General features: G+C 50.1%; 8 protein-coding genes across 8 annotated transcripts; all 8 read right to left on the reverse strand.

The window, feature by feature from the left end:
• Window positions 1-1,163: 1,163 nt before the first annotated feature.
• Window positions 1,164-2,561, reverse strand: N7508_002385 (Transferase; the record flags this gene model as incomplete). Its single annotated transcript, XM_058460451.1, has 1 exon — window positions 1,164-2,561. The coding sequence occupies one exon, from the start codon at window positions 2,559-2,561 to the stop codon at window positions 1,164-1,166; it is 1,398 nt and encodes a 465-aa protein (XP_058323983.1).
• A 1,883-nt stretch (window positions 2,562-4,444) lies between these two features.
• N7508_002386 (uncharacterized protein) lies at window positions 4,445-5,065 on the reverse strand (the record flags this gene model as incomplete). Its single annotated transcript, XM_058460452.1, has 1 exon — window positions 4,445-5,065. One exon carries the CDS (start codon window positions 5,063-5,065, stop codon window positions 4,445-4,447), a length of 621 nt encoding a protein of 206 aa, XP_058323984.1.
• A 458-nt stretch (window positions 5,066-5,523) lies between these two features.
• Window positions 5,524-6,564, reverse strand: N7508_002387 (sterol desaturase family protein; the record flags this gene model as incomplete). The annotated part of the gene is made up of 1 exon (XM_058460453.1): window positions 5,524-6,564. One exon carries the CDS (start codon window positions 6,562-6,564, stop codon window positions 5,524-5,526), a length of 1,041 nt encoding a protein of 346 aa, XP_058323985.1.
• A 1,230-nt stretch (window positions 6,565-7,794) lies between these two features.
• N7508_002388 (SEC14 family lipid-binding protein) lies at window positions 7,795-9,322 on the reverse strand (the record flags this gene model as incomplete). The annotated part of the gene is made up of 4 exons (XM_058460454.1): window positions 7,795-8,319; window positions 8,396-8,770; window positions 8,832-8,973; window positions 9,054-9,322. The coding sequence occupies 4 exons, from the start codon at window positions 9,320-9,322 to the stop codon at window positions 7,795-7,797; spliced, it is 1,311 nt and encodes a 436-aa protein (XP_058323986.1).
• Window positions 9,323-10,193: 871 nt separating this feature from the next.
• Window positions 10,194-13,020, reverse strand: N7508_002389 (putative transcription factor (Snd1/p100); the record flags this gene model as incomplete). The annotated part of the gene is made up of 2 exons (XM_058460455.1): window positions 10,194-12,716; window positions 12,883-13,020. The coding sequence occupies 2 exons, from the start codon at window positions 13,018-13,020 to the stop codon at window positions 10,194-10,196; spliced, it is 2,661 nt and encodes an 886-aa protein (XP_058323987.1).
• A 356-nt stretch (window positions 13,021-13,376) lies between these two features.
• On the reverse strand, window positions 13,377-14,320 carry sod1 (superoxide dismutase SOD1; the record flags this gene model as incomplete). The annotated part of the gene is made up of 5 exons (XM_058460456.1): window positions 13,377-13,399; window positions 13,462-13,558; window positions 13,615-13,766; window positions 13,834-14,013; window positions 14,308-14,320. The coding sequence occupies 5 exons, from the start codon at window positions 14,318-14,320 to the stop codon at window positions 13,377-13,379; spliced, it is 465 nt and encodes a 154-aa protein (XP_058323988.1).
• Window positions 14,321-15,080: 760 nt separating this feature from the next.
• N7508_002391 (sedoheptulose-7-phosphate:D-glyceraldehyde-3-phosphate transaldolase TAL1) lies at window positions 15,081-16,230 on the reverse strand (the record flags this gene model as incomplete). Its single annotated transcript, XM_058460457.1, has 4 exons — window positions 15,081-15,701; window positions 15,751-16,034; window positions 16,103-16,114; window positions 16,173-16,230. The coding sequence occupies 4 exons, from the start codon at window positions 16,228-16,230 to the stop codon at window positions 15,081-15,083; spliced, it is 975 nt and encodes a 324-aa protein (XP_058323989.1).
• A 635-nt stretch (window positions 16,231-16,865) lies between these two features.
• Window positions 16,866-24,704, reverse strand: N7508_002392 (Beige/BEACH domain protein; the record flags this gene model as incomplete). Its single annotated transcript, XM_058460458.1, has 7 exons — window positions 16,866-16,895; window positions 16,944-17,321; window positions 17,378-17,683; window positions 17,734-17,888; window positions 17,951-21,304; window positions 21,355-22,167; window positions 22,217-24,704. The coding sequence occupies 7 exons, from the start codon at window positions 24,702-24,704 to the stop codon at window positions 16,866-16,868; spliced, it is 7,524 nt and encodes a 2,507-aa protein (XP_058323990.1).
• Between the last annotated feature and the right edge of the window lie 793 nt (window positions 24,705-25,497).

Genomic DNA, 25,497 nt, shown 5'->3' on the forward strand with positions numbered 1-25,497 from the left:
TTCAGTTTTCCAGTCAGAAAGCAATAGGCTCAGCAGCCAATCACTCAACTGGGCTTGTGGTTTAGTGGTATAATACTCCCTTAGCATGGGAGTGGTCCGGGGTTCGATTCCCCGCGAGTCCATTGCTTTTTGCTTCCAGTTCTTTTGCACCTAGACTTCATTTTTGGGCTATGTAGCAACCAGCGTTGTGACGGCGAAATGTGAGGGTTGATTTTTTTCTTTTGACTTGATGTTGGGGAGTTTTGCAACATATAGCATCAATTTGGTGTCTCACTCATCGAATGGGTTCCATAACTCAGTTGGTTAGAGTGTGGTGCTAATAACGCCAAAGTCGAGGGTTCGACCCCCTCTGGAACCACAATTTCTTTTTTTGCTTGTTCTTTTGGTGATTATGTATGCTTTCTCACTAAGTTAACACCTTATGCTCTATCATGTATAGTGTGTGTGGTCTTCTCAGCCTTCGTTTTTGTCTTCATTTTTAGTTTTCTTTTGAATAAGGTCTCCAATAAAAGATGCAGAAGCAGACGCTATTCACAGCCGGGATTTGACTGTGAAGCTTGCCTAAAGGGAGAACAACCCGTCAGCTCTCCCGAATCACTCATATATGGCGTCCGGAAATCGAGTAAAAATTTCACGTGGATACTCAACTACTGAGAGGAATACCTACCGATAGGTGGATCAATATCCCTGGAGAAAGGCTGTGAAGACGTAGTATAGGTATCGGTATCGTGAATCTAGACCAGTCACTCAAAGTCTTTCCCTCTTTGTCCAATTTCATTTTGCGCTTTGTCTTTTTGACCTCTTTATATATACGACTGATCTCAACCTGCGGGTTGATATTGAGAACGTCTGAAAGTTCCCTTTTCTTGAGTTGCTGACCTTACTGACAAGCCATAGATTGTTTTTTTTTAGGTTCATGGCAGTAGCTGTCATTAGCGCTAGTTGTCATTGTTCGCGTTGTGCTAGATAGATTTTTTTCTTCTCAAATAGAAAGGTGGAGTTTATTTATTATGAATTTGATGAGCATCAGTGGTTTTTCACTTATACACAGCGTAAATGTAAACCCGATACAGAACGCCACCAAGGTTGTCTAGGACAAGAGCCTTCAGCTCAGTTTATGAACCTGAATATCCCTTTCATCCCAATCGTGGCACATGGTGGATCTACCGAGCGACACCAAATTTAGTAAACAAAGGGTCAACCAGTAACCTATCCAAGCAACCCTCATCCACACCAACCAAAATCTCCATACCCCCATTCGGCAATACAGGAAGCACGACCTGAAGCCCATTGATAACACCGACATGGGGCATCCTCACAGCCTCAATCCTATCACCAAACAAAGGACCCCATTGAAGACCATAAAGCTTAAAGTTAAGCCACGAAGTCTGAACACAATTGAAACCGGGACAGTCCAAAAATGCCGTAGGAGCCAGCCGATCAACATCTTCAAGCTGGTCAACGAGTGAGACCACATCATCCGTGAATTGGTCATCAGCCCGCAGAATCGCCTTTCGGATTAGGATTGCCAGGTCTGCTAAATGCAGGGTGCTGAGCATCTTGCGGATGGGGGCTGAGACCGCAACATACTCCAGGAAACAGCCGAGAGTATCAGGGTGTACCTTGGGATCGGTACGTTGGCGTCCGTCAATGGCGACATTGAAGACTGATACCGGGTCTCCCTCGAGAGTATCTAGAGGGGATTGTACCGCCATCACCGTACGCCACAGCAGCGCCGAGAGCGCATCATTTGTTGATATCCACATTTGACCCGTTTCCTCCATAGTATTGGATGGAGAAGCTTCGGCTTTAAGTGCTTGCAAGGACTCCGGCGAGAAGTAAAAGATCTGGCCACGGTGCTTGGTCGAGAGCATCTTGGGCGGTGCGCCTGGAGGTGTAAAAGGGAGAAGCGTGTACTCCGGGTGGTCTTCAATGTTGCCTGCATTCCTTCCGGAAGGTCTTGTCACCTGGTCTCGGTCTTTCCAGATGGCTTCTGAAAATTGAATAGGGTCTGGGATATGGAGTCCCTGCGAGCGACGACATCCCTCCGCCCAGATCTTTGTCCATGTATAGAATGAGGTACCATCGCCCACCATGTGTAATATGCACCAACTCAGAATCAGTCCTCCATTAATGAAGTTAGCTTGCACGAGGGAAATTGGGAGGCGTTCTCCAGCTGAAGGCCATACCGACCGGCGACAAAAGGTATCGGCATCGAACGAGGAGACGGGGAAGTGTTTCGACTTTAATTCTGCGAATGTTGACGGGAAAGATTGGCGCAAGTCCTTGACTACTATTCTGAAAGCGTCTTCGTCATCCTGTCTCTGGAGCTTCACCACACCTTTCTGTTTCGAGTCGGGGTTAGGGACTGCCTCGCAAGCAACCTCGGGCATCCGCTGTGTAAGGGCTATATACCCCGAACGCAGCATCTGAGCAACTTCTTCGATATCGTATCCTCCTTTCAGCTGAAAAGGGAAGATATACCGCAGATAACCCTTCGGCCCTATGCGCTCCAGAGCAGTGAGCTCATGGATCGGTTGACCGTCATTGATAGAGTTCATTTTGTTTCAATGTGTTGATATAAGGAAGAGGGAGAAAACGAATGAACGATGCAAGTCAGTGGGAGCCAGAATCGGCTTGAGTTGGATTAGATTCATATGCCTATGAGAACGTGTACGTATGCTCGGTCCTATGTTACAAAAGGTCATTGATCTACAAGGCTCGCGGGCCGCGCTGTAACAAAGGCCTTCCCTGTCATTAATTCAAGGGCAGCCTTGTTTCAACTTCCTCCGAAGGATCAGTCCGGCTTGACTAGTGGCCATTGCAGACAGGGATATCGTGATAGGGCAATGTGTCACCCCACTGGCACAGAAGTCAGTTATAGTCTTCATTAAGATCTCAACATGATCTTCGTGGCCTTTTTGTATTTCACAGAATATTCTTATCTTCCAATCCACCTTGAATGCATCCGCATTTTCCCGGCAATGAGTGCTTTGGGCACCATCTCGACCATGGCCCCCACCGGGCTTGGGGGAGGGGGGGCTTCGGTGAAGATGGGGCCGAATTTTGACGTCCAGCCAATGAGGAGTATATCGGCAATGCAGAATGATCGTCTTCTTGACTATGGCCCGTTCAAAGCGGACTGGCAGGCTGATTTTGCCTTAGTACCGGCCCCACTGACTTGCCTATTGATCCGCTGTATTCGCAAGCTTACATCAGGGGAACTTCAGGCAGACCTACTTATAAAGAGCATTGCAGAAAACCGGCGATGATTTACAGAGCAGCACTGTTTTCAGGTTCGGGGCTCAAACTCTACGGATTAGACAAAATCAACAAGGGCCAACTATATTATGGTTGGTCCTCATGCAGACAAGCACCCGTTGGTCGAGTCGGTTCCAGAGGATGATGAATACTCAATTGTGGTTCATTCAGCCTCTGGGCAATGTGTATCCTCAATAGACCACCATAGATGAGCTTGAGCAGTTGGAGGACTGGAATTTTACGTGTATACAGCAGTCAAGATGACTCACGAGATATCGCCCCCCCACAGAGTAATATAACAGGGACGGGACGGGCGGTTTTTGTTTACAATGACTGTAGTGATGAGGAAGCAAGGCTACGTTGAATTGCCATTTCCTCGGTAGATATTGAATATTGCGATATGGGAATTTGATTGCTGCTCCGAAGACTGACAGGCATTGTTGGGGTAGCATCAAGAACAAATGATTCATCTTGTTGACCATAAATTGGAGAATCTATGGTATTAAAGGCTGTTACCAATCTTATGTCCAACTTTCACGAATTACTTGTTGCGCATTGCAAGAACTTCTCCCTGAACTTGGAGCCAAGGAGCCTTCCTGTATGTGATATCGATCATAGATAGTTCTATACTAACATTTTACCGCACTACGATCCCATATATGAACATTTCCGGTGGCAAAGTGCCGCCCTTTTCAAAGATCGCGATAGCTCCGACGATAGGACTATTCTATAGATACTTGCTTGCGAACACCATCGTGGCCTATACGGTTACCAAGTCGATGAAATCTGGAAAGATGGGCTGTACGAATTCTGCTCTGCTGTTCTTCAAACTGTCGATGCCTACCGTCCCGGGACAGGCGAAGAAAATAGCCACAATTTTCTGCGCACGAAAGATTCTTTTGCTCTTGACCTCCCCCCTGACGTTTGAGAAGCGTTCGGTTGATCGTTATGCATCTTTCGGGTGTTTGGTGTTTTCAATGTTGCCTCTTTCCTTCGTTTTTCCTTTAGATTGGCCTTCCCTTGAGTGGAAGATGTATGATCTAGCAATTTTCCCACACATAGTCAATGAATATGAATATAATTTACATGCAATTCTCATCAAAACACAGATTTCTATACTGAGGACTCAGGAACACCGACAAGACATTGAAAAATTGCCTGCTTCCTCGTGCAAACCCATCCATCAAAACCCAGGAGCAGGCGACCCCCCGGCAGGCGACACCCCAGCACCAAGATACGTAGTCTCCCCCTTCTCCCGTCTCGTCTTCTCCCGAAGAACAAGCGCAGTAACAAGAACCATTAAATCAAAACCCTCACCCCAAAATACATAAACATTCACATAACCATCCTTTTGCACACGACCACCCCCAGGACAAAGAACAGCCACAACCTGATTCCCCTCATCAACCATTTTATAACTCCCCGTGGGACCAAAACTCTCATGAGACTCAGTATTCTTCCACGTGAAAGTCCGGTTTTCACCATGGAGATCCATTGAGAATGAATGTCGGGGCGAGAGGAAACCTTTCTTGCTTAAGGTAGTGCGTATTGTGTCGGCATTGTCTGGATCGCCCAGGTTGATTTTGACATCTGATGAGAAACGAATGTATTTCCCGTTTCCCGCGACTGGTCCCTTGGTGGAATTTCCGGTGTAGAATGTTAGTTCTGGTTTGTCGGATGATGGACTTGTGTTTTCGACATGGTAAATTGGTGTGTTGTCGGACAGGATTTGGTATTGGGAGTTCCAGTTTCCGCCAGCTATGCTGTATTGGGTGACTTCTAACTTGTCTGATTGTTCCAGCATGATGGCGGGACGGGAGTTGATGGTTGTTGGTTGGTGAATGTTGGGAAGGGATGCTTGGCTTCTTATAAACAACAGACTTGGCAGTGTCGGGCAGATGCCGAGGATATGAAGTCTTTATGAAAAGGGCAGTGCTGACCCAGCCTCGATGTGGTCACGGGGCACGGGGCACAGGGACGCCCCATTCAGCCTAAGCGGACTTGGACAAGTTCCGACGGGCCCCCGGATTTCCTTCTGTGTTGACCCTACAGTACTACTTTTAGTGCAATGGAAGGGTAAACAAAGAGAGTATTCATTCAGTCGTAGTCACAAGTCCAAAATATCTAACATGGTATCAAAGTGTAAAACAAAGAAAGCAGACCAATCCTCCACTACCGTACAAAAGTACAGAGTATAAACCCGAGCCATTTTCCACGCCAAACAAGCAAATCAAAAACAACACCCAAAGGCCAACGTCGTAATCAATACAACGGCATGGGCGAAGAGTTAACATAGTCAACATTATGCTCAACAGACTCAATCCGATCGGTACAAGTCCCAAAGACCCGATCCCAAAGCCTTGTCTGCTTGCCATAATTATGACTCTTCTTCCAACCCTTCCGATGATGCAAATCATGATCCTCAATCACAAGCTCAGCATCAAGCCAGCGCAACACAAAGCTAAGCGTCGAAGGCGGGGTAGCATGCACACGCAAACCACTGTGACCAGCCAACTCCGCAAACACGACATACTGGTGGCAGATCCACCACTCGTAGAAACCCATGGGCATACCCATGAACTTCATAGTGAAGTACGTCATGACCGGAATACCGAGGATATCGAAGAACTCTTGCTCGGAATCGGCGTACAGCGTGAGCAGTGGGTTCGGGTGCTTAGTGAGGTGGTGTGTACGGTGGTATTTCCATAGGGCGCCGACATCATGCATGAGACGGTGGTACCAGTAGAACCAGAAGTCGAGGATGATACCGTATAGCCCGGCTTCGAGGGGTAACCAGGCGAAGCTCATGGTTGATGGCGTCTGGGATGAGCGGTAGGCCAGGAAGACGGTGAACATAGGGCGAAAAGTCGAGGTCGACATGAGCGAGCGAACGACCTTTGCGACGCCAACGTCTGGGACGCCGTCGCGGGCGTGCTTGTCGCCGTCTAGGAAGCCGTGTTGGTGGCCTAGTCGGCGGAGAACGTGGAGCTCATGGATGGCGATGCCTTTGAAGGCTAGACTGTATAGGATAAATGCGCCCCAGGCGCTGAGGTTGTGGCCTGTGATCACCACGTAGGCGTGGTGGATGAGTAGGGGGATCACGGCATGTGTGAGCACCCAGCGATGCATCGACCAGTCTGGGACGTAGGGGACTGCGTCTTCTTTCAGGTGGACTGGGACGTTTTTGTCGAGGTGTTCAGGGTGGATGCCGAGGAGTTCATAGAACCAGTGGAAAAGAGTCCACTCTGAGCGGGCGAGTTGCCGCCAGGTGGACTTCATCGAGTCCTTTGGATTGCGTTCCATGACTGTTCCGTATAGCGGGTATCGAAATTTGCACTTCCCCCGGATTGGGGGCGCAGGCGGATTTTTAAACCATTTGTCGATCACCCCCCAGTCGTTCGGCGACTAGGGGCTTTCGGCGCATGTGAAGGAAACCCACCTCTTTCTCTCCGCAAAAATGAGCCTCGGACTTTTGACTTCATTTGAATATGATGTCGATCGTTGCTCGTCTGGGTGTGATGCCCCAACAAACTTATCGTTTCCTGCGCTAGTTCGCGCTTGGGCTCAACTCGCTTGCCTGACAGGGGAAGATCTGTCTGGGGTTGAGTTATCATTGCATCATAGGTTTGTGGTGTATACCGTAACAGATTTCTATGACTCTTGTTTGTATCATAGTCGGAGTATAGAGCAGGTACATCTACCCATGTACTTTATACAGATTTCATGATGCAGTGCGACGTCGCCTGCATGAACGTGCCCCTGAATCATGTGATGTGCCCTCCTAATTGGGGTTTGATATGTAAACACCGAAAAATGAGGATTCTAGACACGTTGTTTCATTTATTATCAGATGATGATCTAATCTTAGTTTCACAAGGGCTCGGCTACATCAGATATACACTAGTAAACTGATTATCGATCAAAAGGTTCTAGATCTACACTCTCAAATCCGAGTTCATTCTGCGGTCTGAAACAAGATGTATGAGTACATCATGGCAATGTAGAAATGAAGATGCTCTATGTATCAACAACCGCCTCAACTGTTCGGGTACGGGGGATATCAACATGCGAATGTAAATAAAAGGAAAGAAAAGAAAAGAAACCCCGGAATGACCAGTAAACAAGGAAAGAAAGGAAAAAAAAAAAACAAATCATGCAACCTTCAACAGTAGGAATGCAAGTCTGGGAGACTGCCACTTCCACATGATAGATCCACATATGGAGAGCGGGTTGGTAACAGCCAAAGAAAAGAGGCAAAGAAATGTTGGGAAACACGAGAAGACGAGAAGACTTATGTCTCCACTGGCCACTTCACTTCCATGTAGGCAATAGAAAAGCGCACATGCAAATGCAAATGCAAATGCATCTCCTATTTGGAGACGATCAAACACACAATCCAGGCAGACGTATATTCTCAAAACAAATCATAAACCAATAAAGCAAACAAGCCTCGGTAGCGCGATCTGCATTGTCTCGTGCCATTTCCATAGCCCTAACCCTAACACACCCAAACCCTGCTGCCTTCTATATGCACTATGCAGCAGCAGTCTGAGTCTCGTCAACAGATAGCTGGTTAACCTTGACCGCCACATTATCGACAGCCTTTTCGTCTTCAGCCTTGGCCTCAGTGGCGTCATCGGCCTTTGCCTCCGAGTCAGTAGACTTGGCGGGGGCCTGCTCGGAGGACAAGTGCGACTTCGGCACGGGGATGGTCTCTCTCCGGTCCTTTCCATCGACTGTACCCAGCACCTTCAGGTGATCACCTTCGAATAGAATGGGTCCCTTGAGGATATCCTTTCGCTTCTCGCCCTCGACTTGGTCCTGCTCTAGGCCCTTGAGGAGGTCACGGGCAGGCTCGTCTAGGTTGGGCATCTCGCCCCAGGTCCAGTCAAGCTCACCACCATACTGCTTGGGAATACTGGAGGGTTCCATGAATGAAGTGAGGGTAGGCTGCACCTCCGCAGCGGACAAAATGAAGATCTTGGAGGTAGTGCCTGGGTCGAACCAGCGCTTGATCCAACTCCAGACAGTAGGGAAGAAAGAAGGAGCACCAATAATCTAGAACAGTCAGTCTCAACCCTTGAACTCCGCCATATCAAACACATCTCTGGTGACCACGCAAGGAACAACATACGAAAATTCGATCCAAAGTCTCGGGGTAATGCGCCGTGGCCAAAACACTAGCATCCTGCATATGACTCTTCAAGTTCCAGAACTGCTTCAATCCAACACCGCTAACATCAACAATATTGGTCGAGGTAACAATAGGTGTCTCAGGATTCGGCCGCTGCAAAGCCGAACAAAGCGGCATGACAAAGCGCAGAAGATTCTCATACAACGCGAAGAGATTCAACAAGCGTGCCGGGACAGTAGACGACTTATGTGTCTCCGGTGTACCAGTAGTCATGGTAGAGTTGTAAGCGGCAACAGCCTTGTTATCCAGGTGACGGATCTCAAAGACGTAGACGGGGATTCCGCGGCGATCACGACGGCCAGTCCATTGGGGGTACTGCAGTGAAAGAGTCAATAAATAGCCTTATACGGATAATGCCAGTAATCCAAAGACATACCATCCGTCGAGCAGCCTCGTAAGAGTCCACGCCGATATTCTCATATAGCGCCTCGATGGCATTGTCTTTGCGCCAATCCTCCGTGTCCTTGAATTGACCCCAAGCACCCTCAACATCGAACTTGCGGGCACGCAAGAAACGCCTATACCAGAAAAGCGTCAGTCCCTGTTCATTCCATTTATATCTCTTTGTAGGAGTAGTGCGTGGTATAGCGCCACATACAGCATAGTAGCATCGTCATGGCTAGCAGTCTTGCCCTCGACGCCTTCGGCCTGTTCCACAGCAGGAGTGTAGTACTTGCGCTCGGCGCACAGCGTCTTAAACCCCGCTAGCTTTTCCTCCTGCTCTGGGGTCAGGTGGTGCAAGTGTCCGGCGAGCCATGCGGTTCCGGAGGCTTGGGAGGCGGAGGCGGAGGGGTCGTTCTTTGAGGCGGATTCCGTGCGCGCGAGGTCGGGCTCAGAAGCCTGCGCTGTTTTGCTTCCCCAGAGCATGGTTGTGTTTGTCTAGGCTTTAATGAGGGGCTTTTAATTTATTAAAGGTTGTCTAGGGAGATCAGTTGGACGGGGTTCGGTGGTAGAGGGAATTAGGCGGTGAAAATTAATCTGACATATCGGGTTTTATATTCTGAGTCTCGGGGGTTCTTTTTCTTTTGGCATTGAATGTGAAGCTGTTTATGAATACTTGCTACGTTTTACTTGCTAGCTATCTGTTTGAATTAATGGAAATGCTTGTATTTTTTTGCACATTGACCGGCAATACTCTAAGTACTCCATCTACGCTAAGACCGATCTAGATAAGCCCAGTCCCCAGGGGTTCGCAGGGAAAAGTCCCTGATTGAGCCGCCTGGCACGGTTCAATAGCAAAGGGAATACACTATACCTTTTTTAAACAAATATACCCAGCCCGATACCATAGTTCAACGTCACTAAGTCAACCAACGCAGATGAAGGACTTCATTCAGCAGGCTCACGCCGAAGGATCTACTCTATTTCTCGGACGTAGTCCTACATGTAGATTAGGGCTGTTGTGCAGGCAGGGACCACGTAGATCAACGGAGATCAGAAAAGCTAATCGGCAACGATCAACCAGGGAATGCCGTTGGAAAGTCTATAGAATAGGCAGGTCGAAACCAGGATCTAAATCGAACCTACAGCAGAAAGTGCTCGTTACCTACTGCAGCATGAACAATAGAAACACAATACATTTATTCCTAGCAAAGAACCACATAAAGAAAGGGTTTACATGGACTAAAAAGTAACTTGAACTTAAGGGAAGGGTCAACCCCAACAATTATTTTGTACAGTCGCCCCTCACAGCGGTGAAATCAAAGAGGATAGCAGAAGGATGAATAGATACAGAAATTTAATCCTCGGTCAGGTCGCCGTACTCCCAGATTCCGCGACGTTCGGACTTAGCCTCGTCTTCGAGTGTGCGGAGGTTGGAAAGGGTGTCGACGGAGGCGCGCTCCCAAGCCTTTAGCTTGCGAGGCACCATGGCCAGACCCTCGGAGATGATGTCGGCGTTGATGCTGTTGTCCAGGTTTTTGGAGACGGAGGGGTCGAGGAGGGTGACGTGCAGGGTGCCGTCCTGGTCGACGTGGTCGACGTTGGCGACGAGCTGGCGGTCGAAGGTCTGGTCACCGACAAAGCCAACAGCGTCCTCGAGGTAGTCCTCGGAAGTGGGGAACTGCATGAGGGAGAGGACAGCATCGACGGCCTGGGGGCGGAGGGTCTGGCCGGAGAACTGGGGTTGGGTGAGAGGGCGGAGCTTGGCCCAGGGGAGGGACTCGGAGTTTCCGAAGTCAATGTAGACGACCTCGGCGGTCTCGTTCTCACGGTCGTTGCGGCGGACCTTGGCGCGGTACCAGTTGCCGTCTTCGGTGAACTGGGCGGCGACCCAGTCGCCAGCCTTGGGAGGACCGGGGAGAGGAGTGTCGTTAGCCTTGTTGATGTGGAAGGCACGGAAGGCGCTCATCAACTCAGTGAGGGCGTTGGTGCCGGTGCCAACCTGCTGCAGTTTAAGCTTGGCGGTGGCTGGGTCGACGTAAGTGACCATCACGTCGCGGTAGTCCTTACGGCGCTGGGTAGGGGCAGCATCGCTCTCAGTACCAGTGCCGGTGCCGTTGGTAGCTTCAGCGGCCTCCTCGGCCTCAGCAGCTTCCTTGACAGGGTCGTAGTCGTGCCAGAGACCCTTGCGAGCATCCTTAGCACGCTGCTCAGCGGCGAAGTACTCAGCGGCGTGACCAGACTGCTCAGCTGAGTATGCGTGGACGGTTGCCAGACCTTCCTCGAGCAGGACCTTAGTGAAGTTCTCCTTGTTGACGTACAAGCTTCCAATGAAGCCACCGACCTTGTCAATGGTCTCAACGTCGATCTCAACATCACGCTGCATGCAGCGGCGGTTGGCAAGGTCGTGAGCTTCCTGACCGAAGGGCTCACCAGCATCGCTAGGGCCGCGGGCAGACCGAGGCGCACGGATACCGGAAAGGACGAGGGTCAATTTGGCATTGTCACGGGGAACCAGAACAGTAAAGCGAGAGCCAGACTTGACGAAGTCGACAACAGCAGGAACACGCTTCTGGCGCTGCAGGATACCAAGCTCGAGCTTGGCCTTTTGTACGCTCTCGGAGTAGTCCTGGTATTGCTTAGCCTTGGGAGGCTTGGGAGACCACATTCCACGGCCCTCCTTCTGGGCATCAGCCTCAGCGACGAGTAGGGCATCGTAGTCGGGGGAACGATCAGCGTCATCCATGCGGTGACGGATGACAGAGGAATAACCAGCTTCCACAAGGGCAATTCCAACGTTGGTGTTGCCCTGAACAACAGTAGCAACCTCGCGCTCCTCGTAGCCCTCATTGGCGGGCTTCTTGCCGTTCACAGTGACCATGACATGCTTAGCGATAACGCGCTTGCGCAGGTACTCCTTGGCCTCAGCAGCAAAGGGAGCCTGCTTGGGGTCGGAGGGCTTGGGCTGACGGATACTGGCGAGACTGATCTTCTTCTCCTTGCCAGCCTTGTTGCGGATGAAAAGAGTATCAGCGTTCAGCACACGGGTGACAATGTAATCCTCGGCGGAGGCACCAGCAGTAGTGGGACCAGTGTGTCCAACGAACAAGCCCTTGCGATCAGCCTTGGCCTCAAGCTCTGCCTGGCGGAGAAGAGCCATATCGGGGCCCAGAAGAGTAGAGTGGTGATCCTGGCAACGGGCGAGACCAGCCTCAAGAAGGAATCGGGAAATGTTTCCATTGGGGTGGAGGACAGTAGCGACCAACTGGCCCTGTGGTGTCACACCGAGCAGAGAAACCTTGACCTTGCGCTGCAGCAAACGAGATTCAACAAACTGCTGTGCTTCATCACCGAACGACTCAGCAGGCGTCTCCTTGCCTTCTGTGGTGCGCTTAGCGGACGGGGTACGAACACCAGCGACCGCAACAACAGTCTGAACATGCTCTGTGGGCGAAAGCAGCAGACGCAACACAAGTCGGTCACCGTTCAGGACCTTCTCAATGATACCCTCTAGCTGCTGACCGGACTTTTGTCGGACCAACTCACGAGCACCAGTCAATTCATAGCTGGTTTCGATAACGCCATTGTCGGCACCCCAGGTTCCCTTGCCTTCACCCTGAGCGAGTGACTCTAAGGCGCGCAGCCGCTCAAGAAGAGCAATTGTCTCCTCAGATTCATCGCTGCGCTTGCCAGCCTCTTCACGGACACGGGTCCAGCCTTCTTGCACACTGATATCGGGCAATGAGGCGTCGAAACCGGGCAGTTTGATGGTACCGTACTCTCGCTTGGCACCGGTGGGAATGGTGTAGACGACGTGGAATTGGATGACCTTGCCGACAAGGAGTTCACGGAGGAATTCACGGGATTGGAAAGCGTATGGCTATATTTGGCATATTTGTTAGTTTAGTCCAATTTGCCTTTTCCTTCAATCAAAAGATATATAGTCAATGGCGACTAAAAAAGGCACCAGGAAGGGAACTGCGCAAGCAAACCAAAATGGCAATTTGTTTGCAATTGAGCGCAATTTATATAGATGTATCACCCACCTCATCGCCTTCCCTCCTTAACCGGGGAGCAGACACATAGGCCAAACTTAGGATGCGTTCTTGTGAGGGATTGGTGACATGCGACAGCACGATAGTGTCGCCGGACAGGACAGACTTGACCCGGGCTTCGAAAGGCATGCTGGAAATCAGACACCACTTCGCGACAAATGGACAAATCAGATGAAATGGACAAATTAAGAGGAAAAAAAGTAACACAAAGCAGAAAGGAGTTGAGAACAACTAAGTCCTGAGGGGAAACGTGGCCGGTGTTTAGACTTGTGGGGGAAAGCGGTCAGTGGCCGCTCGAAGCTTCTACGCCTTTGATATCTACGAGTTTATGTTGAACATCCATATCCATGAATGGAGTTAATCCAGGATATATGGTAAACATCATTCATTCATGTATCCAGCCAGGACCTACCCTAACTTTTCACCCCCAAGGTCAATTTCAGGGGGGATATCAAGTCCGATCATCATAAAGAGAAATGGCGCATTTAAGCGGCAATACCAATGACACCTAGCAATTCATTAGCATTCATTGGCAATTAACAATCAACGACGGGATCAATCTCAACTTACCACAGGCGGGACGAAGACCAGCGTTGCCGGTCTTCTTGGACTCCTCGTTGCCGCCCTTGCCAAGGTCGTCAGTACCGGCGTGGACGACGAGAGTACGCTAAAGAGATATATCAGTGATTTGCATAACCAATTGCGTGATATGCATGGACTTACGCCCAGGACGGACTCGGCGCCAATCAGCTTGACGAGCTTGTCCTGCATGGAGCCGTTGGCGTTACCCTCAGCATCGGTCTTGAAGTTGCCAAGGTCACCGACGTGACGGTCAGCATCGGTGGGAGCACCGTGGGGCTTGCCGAAGGGGTTGACTAGAGCAATTAGTATGCTTATTCGGGTATATACAGATCTGTTATCAGCTCTGGGATTGTAGCATACAGTGAGGACCAGCGGAGGTGCAGCCGTTGGTGTTGTCACCAAACTGGTGAACGTGGAAAGCACGCTCAGCGTTGGCGTCGTTGCCGGTGATGTTCCAGGAGATGGTGGTAGGGGCGGACTCGTCAGCCTGCTCGAAGGTGACGGTGCCGGCGACCTTAGCGTCACCACGGAGGACAGCAACTGCAAATAAACATGGTCAACGACATATTCTAGAAGGTCGATCGAAGGCGGGAAAGCTGGTCCCGATCTCATAAGCTCCAACCTCCCGAACCAACCCCTAGAAACCAAATCCAAAGCAGCAAATAAGCTGTCAGAATCAACAGGGACTGCTGCAGATTACAGCTGGTTGTGTGGAGGAACAAAGCCGATAGGTTCGGGATGGGAGCTCAGGATCACAAGGTGCTCAAATTTGCTCAAGGTCCCCTGGGACCTTGGAGGGCTGTGATATGTTTGGCTGATCAAAAGTGGACTTACCAGCCTTAACCATTTTGATGGATTTTGATATGTTTTGGATAGAAAAAAGAAGAATTGGGTATTTGGATATAATAGAGAAGAAAAGAGAGAGAGGGAGAGGAGGCGGGCGGCGGAATAATAAGCGGATGATGTTGACGTGACTCTACTCAGTATTGTACTTACGGGAGGTATTGGGTACCTACATTTGCCTAGCAACACACACTGTGGGAGCTGTACTGGGTACCCAATACAACTAAATATCCCCCACCTTCCCAAGCGGGCAGCGAGTCGGAACGAGGGGGAATGACATAATGGAACTATACCGCCAACACGTACTGGTACTTTGTTACTAGTGGTAGTTTTGCGGGTACCGCTGGTACCGGTACCCTCTCTGAGCTAGAGCTCTATTCATGAATGTTCTCCAAGTTGACTAGGTTCTTGTCAAATTTTCACGTCTCACATAGTTCTCAGGATGACTTGTCTACAAACTCAATAAGCCATAGAAGCCTATCATCAATTGATAAATAACCTCGGATATAAAAGTCAGGATATCAATCCCGGCACATAAAGACACCGTATGTATCAACTTGTGAAATCTTACCTGTGCGGGGTCACTGAATAAGCCGACCCGGCCAGATCAAATTGCGTATTGAGCCGGACGCCTACGCTCCTATATGTACTGTAATTAATGAGACCAAAACGGGAGCAGAAGTTCATCAATTCGTATCTACCGATTCCAATTTTGGGGGGATCGCCAATTTAGCAAAAAATTTAAAAACATAAAATCATAGCCTCTAAGCCTGGATCTTCTGGGCAAGGAGCTGCTTGAGGGTAACGGCATCAGCGGCGAACTTGGAGATACCCTCACGGAGCTTCTCAACACCCATAGCCTCCTCGTTGAAGTCGAAGCGGAAGAGAGCCTCGTTGTTGAGGTACTCGCGCTTCTGGATGTCCAGGCTGTGGGCATCAGCAGCATTGAGCTTCTGGGGCACAGCGGCGGTGGAGTTGTAGAGGTCCTCGAGGAGGGCGGGAGCAATGGTCAGGTAGTCACAGCCAGCGAGCTCGGTGATCTCGCCGGTGTTACGGAAAGAGGCACCCATAACAATGGTGTTGTAGCCGAACTTCTTGTAGTAGTTGAAGATGTCCTGGACGGACTTGACACCGGGGTCCTCCTGGGCGGTGTAGTCGCGCTTGTGGGCGGCCTTGTACCAGTCAAGGATACGGCCGACGAAGGGAGAGATGAGGAAGGCACCGGCCTCAGCAGCGGCAATGGCCTGGACCAGGGAGAACATGAGGGTCAGGTTGCAGTTGATGCCGTGCTTGGACTGCAGGATGTGGGCAGCCTTGATACCCTCGTAGGTGGAGGCGATCTTGATCAGAACACGGTCCTTAGAGACACCGTTGTCATCGTAGAGCTAGATCCGAATTAGCCGGCATTTCCATCTACTATGGAGTTCAACATACCTTGATGATCTCGAGGGCCTTCTTGACGGAGCCCTCAGTGTCGAAGGAGAGCTTGGCGTCGACTTCAGTGGAGACCTTGCCGGGGATGATGTTGAGGATCTCCTTGCCGAACTGGACGAGGAGACGGTCAAGGGTGGCCTCGACCTGCTCATCGAGGGTGCTGCCGTTCTGCTTGCCGTAGGCAACGGCAGTGTCGATGAGAGCGGCATATTCGGGCTTCTTGGAAGCAGCCAGGATCAGGGAGGGGTTGGTAGTGGCATCCTGGGGCTTGTACTTGCCAATGGCTGTGTCATGTTAGCTCACTGTTCACCAGTTCGGAATTCCAGTTGCGGGCTATTCCCGGGATACATACTGGCAAAGTCACCTAGAAGATTTGTTAGCTATGTTCAATGCAAGATAGATGAGGAGAGCTGATAGCTTACCAGAGTCGCAGACGACAACGGTACCAGTGGCCTTGAGCTGTTCGAGAGAAGAAGACATTTTTGTGAAATAATCAGGGGTATTGATGGAATGAAAGAAAAGAAGAGAGAAGAGTGGCGGCGGCGCGGTATTTAGATGGAGGGGTGTGTCATGGACCAGAACCAGATCAATTGCCGGGTACTTGTGATTTGTATGGCCCAACCATATTTAAGACAAGTACCTGGCTAGTGCCACATCCAAGGTGGGATGGTGGGGCAAATGACGCTGCACGATGAAATCAGAGCTGTGAGTACAAGGCACGTCTCTGCTTTCGACTCTGCGTGTTCGACTTTCTATTTCGCAAGTTCTCTTCTTCTCTCTCCTACTATTCTACACAGCTCAATTACCCCTATGACTTCATCTGGTCTGAGTAAGTATTCCATGTTCCCGATCCGGCCCAGTGTGCTCCGACACACCCCCAACCGGAGGATGGTAGACCGGACGACGGCCCACTAATGCAGCGGTTCTGCATGTTCACCGGGACCCCGGTTAAATACTGCGCATAGTTTGGAGAAACAATCTTGGATTTCGCTATGGACGCTGATTTCCCCTGATGGCGGGGTTTGCCCGAAACGGAAGCCATAAACGCCTGTCTACGGAATACTCGGATGCTTTTGGGTTATGAACTATTGACAGGGAGATCAGTACTCCGATGCTTAGCGGCGCTGGATACAATTCCACTCATACTATGATCACGTTAGCTGGGCCAATTGAAATAGAAAGTGGAAACTCACCACTCGGCCTGCCTCGTCCCCGGTATAAACCACGTGGGGAAGGGTCAGGATGCAACTAATACCCGCGCTAATGTTCGCACCGGTGTCACGGTTGCTGTCAGTATGATGCAGTTGTCGGATTAACTCCAGCTCGCAACGGCCGGCGCGGATAGTTTTGCTCCAGATGTTGACCACACCGCGAGAATGGCCGGTTAATACCAGTTCACGCTCTAGCCATTCATTTTGCACGCCTTCGTAGAAAACGCATGATAAGACGTGATCATCACCTGAATCACACACAGGCTGGTCGACTAGCACCACCCCATTGAGTGTGTACAGGGTCAAGCGATTGCCACGGCAGACCATGACGTCTCCAGAGACATCGTTGATGCGGGCACACTACGGTTCGTTAGTATATAAACGGAAATGGAGTCGACACCAAGAAGAAAACATACATCAACTGTACCATCCGTAGGCAGTGCTCGCACGAAGCATCGTCGATTGAGATCCCATAGCATGATCTGTCCATCAGTAGATGCAGATAACAATGCACTAAAGGAACGTGAAACGGCAAGCACGGTTACAGGTGCTCGGTGGCCAAAGAGTGATCCAATGGGCTGCAAATCAACCGACTTGGAAGTCGCAGTAACCGTCCATAGTGAAATAGTACAGTCGGTGCCACAGGTAACAAGAGTGCGTGAATCTGCGAAGCTGGCGCAGGAGAGCTGGCCAACGTGGAGGTGCTCAAAGTGTCCCAGAAGCTAGTAATGTTAGAGTCTATGTAATCTTGGCCACGTGGAGAGTTATTTACCCTGCGAGTGTCAGTGGCGTAGAACCGGACACTTCCATCGAAGAATCCCCACTCCATGTAATACTCGTAAGTTGGTGGGACATTCAGCCTGAGAGCAGCAGTGCAAAGAAGACGATCCTGTTTCATGGACAGATTGGACACTCGCTCTTCGATATCTACACAGTGTTAGCATAGACGAACTTGTTCAGCGAATAAAAGCACCGAAGAGGAAAATTACCGAGGAGAGACAACGGCATCTGCGTTAACGACTCTGCAAGCGTGTCCAATCGAGGTATACGATGACGTTGATCTTCTCTCGGCGCATGAGGTCTCTGGAAGATCTGATGGGGAGTTTGTCCAAAGTTATGAATGATACCAATAGTAGCAAGTCGCTCCATGGGGTCATCAATAGCATCCAGATCCTTGGCACCCTTGTAAGAAAGATGATGGAAGACATTGACAGATTCAATGGCCGCTTCGCCTTTTTGCTTGCTGCCAAATACCAGATCGATCCAGTGATGCAGGTTCTCAGACACGTAGGGGCTTTCGAGTGCCTCGCGGTGCTTCGCGATGAAGATTTTGGGATCGCCCTTTGCCCAGGGTGGCAGCTCAACTGAGTCGATAGCCGTGGTCATATTTTGAAGCAGACCGAAGTCGTATTTGTTTGAATTTACAAAGAACTCTGGGAGATAGAAAAATTCGGGGATCAGTTCTCGTACGTCGGACATGTTTCCTCGGGACGCCGATTCCCATGCTTTGCGGATGGAGTAGAAGAGGCGGTCTGCATGGTCGAAGCTGCCACCTTGAAGGAGGAGATAGGATTTGACGAATGGCTGGAGGCGAATGAGGTAGGAGCTGACGATCATGGCAGAGGAATAGTGGGTTCCATAATGGAAAGGAGGCGAGTTGTCGTCGCCCATCTCAGCGAAGGCATTGTACCGCTCTCGGAAGCCCGCTTCTCGCTCCGGAGTTTGACATCCCATAGGCTTTGACAGATCCCGGAAGGTGGCGGGGTTGGTCAGGTCAAGCTCCTCGCTGGTATAGTCTGCAAGGACCCATGGGAAGACAGGGTACTGGGTCAAGTCGTTGAAGGTACGTCCGGCAAAAGTGTTGATCAACATGAGATAATGGAAATTGGAAATTTCTCCCTTGACCCATTTCCGCGTTGCTGGATTTGATGGGAGATGACCGAAGACGCTGGCAAACTTTGAACCAAGGGACTGGGGTGCATCATCTTGGCTGCGGAGTGTCTCAAAGCGCCAAATATCTTCTGGCCGTGAATGTCCAGCACTTCCGGTAATTTGTGGTGCCTTGACTCCAAGTTGGTTGCACAAATCGTCTCGGGACTTTGCGGACATCAGCGTCAACAGATAGCTTGTGCCATCCGTGAAGAATATTTCCAGAGCCACATCACGGAATAAAAAGCGGCGCTTAGAAACGCTGACCAGATCTGACCATTTCCAACTTCTTGTTTCATGCTCTTGGGAGCGGCGGTCATTGGATTCTCGGCCGGCAATCATTCGTACATAAGGATCTCGCTCCTCGTTAGGAGCTTGCCAAACATTGACAATTTCGCCATCTGCTCTCTGGAAGAAGTTGTCCAGGATGTAGATGCAGTCTTTTCCAAGAATCAAGATTCCTTCCACTGCTTCTAGACCGATGATCCGAGACAAGTTGCACACGCTTTGCACTTGATCGCCACGTTGCAAAGACCGCATGACCTTCCGGTTCCTATCTTCATAGTCCTCCAGTTCGATCTTAGGATCATCGATCATCTCGAAGTTATCCTCCAATATGCTTCGATTGTCAGCATCGCCCCCTGGTGACTCGGGTTCCACATTTTCGGGATCGCCGTTTAGTGGATGAGGCGTGTTCATGCTCTCCCCCTCCGAGAGTGCACGTATCCGAGTATCAATTTTGACTACAGGGGGCTCGGAGGCCTTCCGCTTAGGCTGGTAGTCTTGTCGACCGCCAGACTCATCGGGAACAAGACGAAGTCGCATACGGCTGCGACCTTCCGTCTGGTCCAGCCGCCATCTTCGTTCTTTGTTCTCTGCTAGAAGACCACCTGGTCGCCGAAGATCGAGTAGCAGATTAGAGAAGGCAGACCACATGAATGTTGAGCTATCCTGCAGGTCTTGCAAGAATCTTTGGGACTTCAAGAACTCCGATGCTGCAATGTTGGAGATCCAGTGTGGTAATGTTGCGTCGTGCTTCCGAACCATGTCTTCGTCAAACTTTTCGATCTGAGCCCACTGTCTCAGTTTGTCTTTGCGTTTTGAGACACGAGTGCGGACAGATTCCTCGCTGCTTGCATTCTCATCTTGCACGAATGTCTCCCATGATCGAGACATTATGCCAAAGAACAAAGCATCGAGATCAACTCGTTGTTCGTCAATCCACTGTAAGAATGATTCATCTTCCATTCCGGAAAGAGCGTCAAAGCCGTCAGCCAATCGACGTTGGAGGGCGACAGGAACATGGCTTAGAAGAAGCACTATTTCATCGGGTGCTTGCACCAAAATGATTCTCCATAGACTTGCAGCAGCTGAGCGGACATCTGCGTTAGTGCTGATCAACTTGGTATAGAGAAGATAGCATAGCAGGTGCAAATGCTTTGACTGGGTTTCAGCTGCGGAAAGAAGAACCACCTGCCAGTAATTCAAGCGATTTAGGAGAGGAACAGTCTGTGTGTCATCTGCTTCTGACAGCTGGAACAAGACAACCTTATAGAGGGTTGAGCGGATAGTAGTCACGGCCTGGTTGCACAGACGGATGCTCTTCAGCTGAGATATGTCAGGGCGCTGCAGATATTCTAGGATTGTCCCGGTGAATTCTAGCGTAGACGCGGCTCCATTGATGAACCAGCCTTCATATACTGCCTCTGTCAAATGTGTTGATAGACGCCCAAGATTCGTCAGGGTCCGGGGCTCATGGAGAAGACCCGGCTGAACCAAAGGCAAATCCTGTAATGTGGAAAGCACACAGCTGAAGACCCAGGAGTTGAAGTAAGCTTGGTGTTCCAGGAAACCAGGTGGGGTCTTGAGATAGAGACCAAGACCTGAGAAGTCTTTGCGGCCTAGTAGCTGATCCTTGAAAACAGACAAGATGAGTTCGAAGATGGACTTGACGAGCGGATGTTGCATGGCAGCCTCATTGCCGGTAAATCTTGGGTTCACAAAACGTCGAATTTGAGCGCAAGAGGGCTGGTGCTTGGCTTTGCCAGAGGAAACTAGAATGAAAGACGAGCCACGTCGTAAAGAACCAGCGCTCTCCTCTGGGTTGCCCGAATCGTCTACTGTAGCCGTCTGCAAAGCGGCGGGTGCATTTGCAGTACTTGAGCGTGGTCGGAGAACCAAGTTGCTGTCGTCAAAGCTAAGCCCACTGTGGCCGGAGTTTAGCTCCGTGTTGGGACCAACAGTATTAGCGCCGACAATGACAGGATATAGCACAGAAAGAAGCTCTTGTACGTATGTAGAGTGCGTGGTGAAATCTTGGAAGCTTGCGGATTTGGTGCGTGCTTCTGCCAAAAATTGGACAACCGAGCTGATGACGGAAAAGCCAAGAATGGTCTGATCGGCCGTGGTAGCATCTGAAATTCGAGGTTAGAAAAATGCTACAGTCATCTGTCTCAAAGCTTACCATTCAACTTGAGCGAGCCCATTTTTGGCTTTTCGCAAATGGAAGCATGCTCTTCGAGACCTTTGCCACTGGCACTGGTTTCACCCTCGTGCATGACGATATGCCACATACCGCTCTTCATCATATTCACAATTACCGGAAGCATATCTGGAAAGACAACATTTAAATCTCCCTCGGCCAGGAACGTATCCACCAGACTAGACCGGTCAAATGGCTTTTCGAGGTCCATCATGGCAGTATCACGGCCAAAGAAGATGGACAAGCATATAGACCACAGAGCGGGCACATCCCACCATCGTTTCAGACGGTGTTCTAGGATAATATAGCCACCGCTTTTCTCTGCAAACTTCTTGCTGTATCCGCTACCGTGAACCACTAATAGACGGGCTAATATCTTTGTAGCAAGTACCACGATCTCAGGCTCATCTTCACACATGAGGTAAAGAAGCCATTTGTTGGTGACAGCTTTAGCGAACTTCCTCAATGGCGCGGGTTCACGGGGGTCACACAGCACAGATGCATAGAGACGCAGCATCTCAATCCCCAAAGTGATACTGGGTACTTTACTTGACTCCGATCTTGCCGATGCTGGTCGGGACGAAGGAGGAACAAACCGCAAGCTCTTTTTTCTCTGTAAATTAGAGGATGTCTTTGGCTTGTGGAGTGCATAGGTAATGGATAATGCCAGTGACCGTAAGAGATCGGGAGATGGGCTGCTCTCCATCAAGGAGCGGAATGCCGATAGACAAGGTTGGAGTGACTCTTCAGTTAAGTCCCCGCTTTTCAAAGTCTCCAACAGCTTTTTGTTGACTCCTATTATTATTAGCTTTAACGGAAGGCTTGTAGTGGTATGAATACTCACGCATACGACCGAGACGTCTAGCGTTGAAACGACGATAATTGCTACCAGAAGCAAATGTGCGGAATTGCGAGTAATACAGTTCAAGCACAGGAGATTCTCCCAGTCGCCAGACGTCCATATCGACAAGCAGGACACGATAGGCAAGCGGATTTGTGATAATGGATCGATTGGGTTGCTTGAAATCGTATCCAACAAATGCGAGAGTCAGACGTAGTAAGTCGAGCGTAAGAGTAGATAGCTCATCGGGGTCGGAGCTGACTACATGAACTCTCGATGCGCCTGGGACATTGCCCATGTGGAATCCAAGCTTCTCGCGCAACAAAGCCCCCAGAATACCGTAGCCATTTTCTCTTTCCATAGCCTCGCTATTTCTCCAATTGTCTTGCACGGCTTCGTAGAGAGCCTCCACGGCCATGCAGGTGCTTTCTGCGGTACTGGCAGCCTGGACTAAGCTCAAGTGGACCGCAGCACAGCCACCCAGACACCAACTGGCGTCGTCAAGTGCTCTGGGAACGGCAACAACAGGATCACCAGTCAGAATGCCCACTCCTTGGGGCTGTGTTAGCCCATCATTGATAGCTGGAGTTGCGCCGTTAACAGCAACAGCATTGCCACCTGCTTTGGTGAGTTGCTGCAAACTCTTTGCTGCCTGTCTTGACAAGCATTTAATCAGTTGCGACTCGTCAACATTATTACTGTCATCATCATCCAGAACAGCAGTAGAAGAAACATTGATCAAGATTGAGCTCTCGCGAATCAAAGTACTTGCCCGCCTACGAATGGCAGTGACGATATCTGAGGTTTCCTCTTTGCCAGGGTGGAGATGTTCGTTCCGCAGATTGAGGGTTGCAGAAGCCTTGTATGTCTGAAAAGATCCCAGGCAATCTTGGAAATTACCGTAGTACCGAGGCCCAAGGTTGTAGAACACAGCAATCATGTCATCACTGTAAGCTTCGTCAAAAAGTATGCCATTGGCAAGCGACCACCGTGAAGTAGACACTCCCTTTCCTAGGCGCATTGCCAGGTCTTGGGGAGTGCCAAAGAAAGCCTGGATGCGGGGTGGTCTGCTTGGATGGTGGCTTGTAGGAACCGAGGGATATTCGATCTTCAATTGTTCAACGAATTCACCGTCTATGAAAAGGGATGCCCGCGCAGAAGACATTGGCTTGGGCTTCTTGTGCACCACACAAATATGATACCAGCGCTTTGGCTCGAACTTGGCTGACTTAAATCGAACACTAGGTCGTGGTCCTCGAATTGAAGTCTGAAGGATAAAATTTCGAGTGTCTTTCTCCAGATATGCAAGAATAAAACATGTTTGGCTAGCATCGAACGCTCCAAATAAAGTGGTATGGGTATTGGAATCAAATTCATCAAAACGAGCCCAGGCAGACAGAGTGTATCCAGCGGAGGTGATAGGTGGAAAAGGGCGGCCAAGGGTTCCGAACTCAACAGAGCAATAGCCGTGTCGGGACATATCGAACTGTATTGATGGGGGCTCCTTGGATGACTTGAGAGCAGCAAGCAGGACCTTCAACACTTGCGGGTTTTCATGGGCCCCGCGATACAGGGCAACCGCATCATCCAGGTTGCTCATGCCTTGAACGCTGAGATATTTTGCAAGATCTTGATAGATTGCGTTTTCGCTGCCGGATCGTGCACCGTCAAACAAGAGAGGCAAGATCGATGTCAGCATATCGGTGGCATGAAGGGCTACGACGTTTCTGCGAGATTGAGAGGCGAGTTGGCACAGGCAAGCGGGTAAAGCCAGGCGGAGAACATCATATCCGGACGAAAAGGATGAGTGCATCAGCCAAACACGAAGGAATGGCCCGAGCAGTTCCGGCACCTCCACGGTTTCTGCCGACCCAATGCAATGGTCAACAGCTTCCTGGATTTCCTTTGGAGACCGTGAAGTGTCGCTTTCGGGAAACTTGGTGTCCAGTGTCACAAAAATACCCGCCACGGTCTCCTGGCATAGAGCTGCGGCCAGGATGGCCCCATAGAGATGTTGTGCATCACTCTTCGTGGTATCTATCTTCTTGACTAATACGGTCAAAGTTCTCTCCAACGCAGCAATGCCACCTCCGACTATCTTCCGCGCAAAATATCGCTTGTTGCCGAAATGTTCCTTCAGGCTCTCGGCCAGCACACCCAAGACGTCCTTGAAAATACCAAGTAGGCTCTTTCGTTCTTCCTTGGACAGGGTTTCGGGGTCATAGAGCTCAGCTAGCTGGTCAGCCAGCCTCAGAAGAGTTTGGAAACCCTTGTTGTATCGAAATGCGTCTTTCGCGGTACGAGGATGGGCATCGTCGATGAAGGTATGGCGAAGACGAAGCAACGATTCGGTCGTCGAGAGGGCCTGTGGTAGAGTAACTTCGGTGCCCGCACCAAGTTTTTGAAGCTGCTCAATTGTCGGAGCTAGCTCATCGGCCAATCGTTCGGTCGATCCGGTTGGGGAGGCAGGATGGAGGAAAGCCGGAGACATGGCCAAATCTTAATCACGTCCGCTCCGTGTGACCATCGGAGGTGAATATGGAAACTGCGGGTACCGTCTGCATCACAGTGCGCCAAGGGAGACAGTGAGGCTAATTCGCGCTTGTCGTCATCGGAAATCAGCCACACGTGAGGGGGAAGTTACATATCAGGTGACTTGGGGCTTGGGGGCTGGACGTATTCCCAAAACAGGTAATTTACGGGTGATAAGAGGTGATAAGCGATAAGACAACTCTCAGGCGTAATGTGGAGACGATAGGCTACTTATCCTATAAGACCCTCTAATATACTCCGCAAATCGGTCACAAGTTCATCCAATGGTGCGCTAATCTCGCAACTCTCAATGTCAAGGGTTGAGTCACCCGAGCACGCGACTTCGGAGGAGAAGTTGCCTTGCGGCAAGGTGCAGGGACCCGGGTACCTGGCGTCTCAAACACGAATCAACTATACGGAGTAGTATCACAGAGAATATTCTGCTTCGAGTAGCTCAAATTATATTATATTCTAGATAGTATCAGGTCTTAGCTAAATATACCTGGCTTCCAAGGTTAACCAGATACAGTAGATAGGCAAGACATTGAAAGAGGCGATACCCGTACATTCCCCGTACTCCACTCTGACTGGTCAATGATCGACAAGTCCAGGTCACAGGTTGCTTGCATCATCACCTCAGATAAGAGAGTCCTCCCCCGTCTTCTCCTCATTTCCCTTCTCTCCTTCCCCCATCCTATCCTCAACTCATCCTACACTTCCTATTATTTGTCCTTTTTGACTCTGCTCTATTT

Source organism: Penicillium antarcticum (genome assembly GCF_028974205.1).
Source record: "Penicillium antarcticum strain IBT 31339 chromosome Unknown utg000002l_segment0_segment0, whole genome shotgun sequence".
NCBI lineage: Eukaryota > Fungi > Ascomycota > Eurotiomycetes > Eurotiales > Aspergillaceae > Penicillium > Penicillium antarcticum.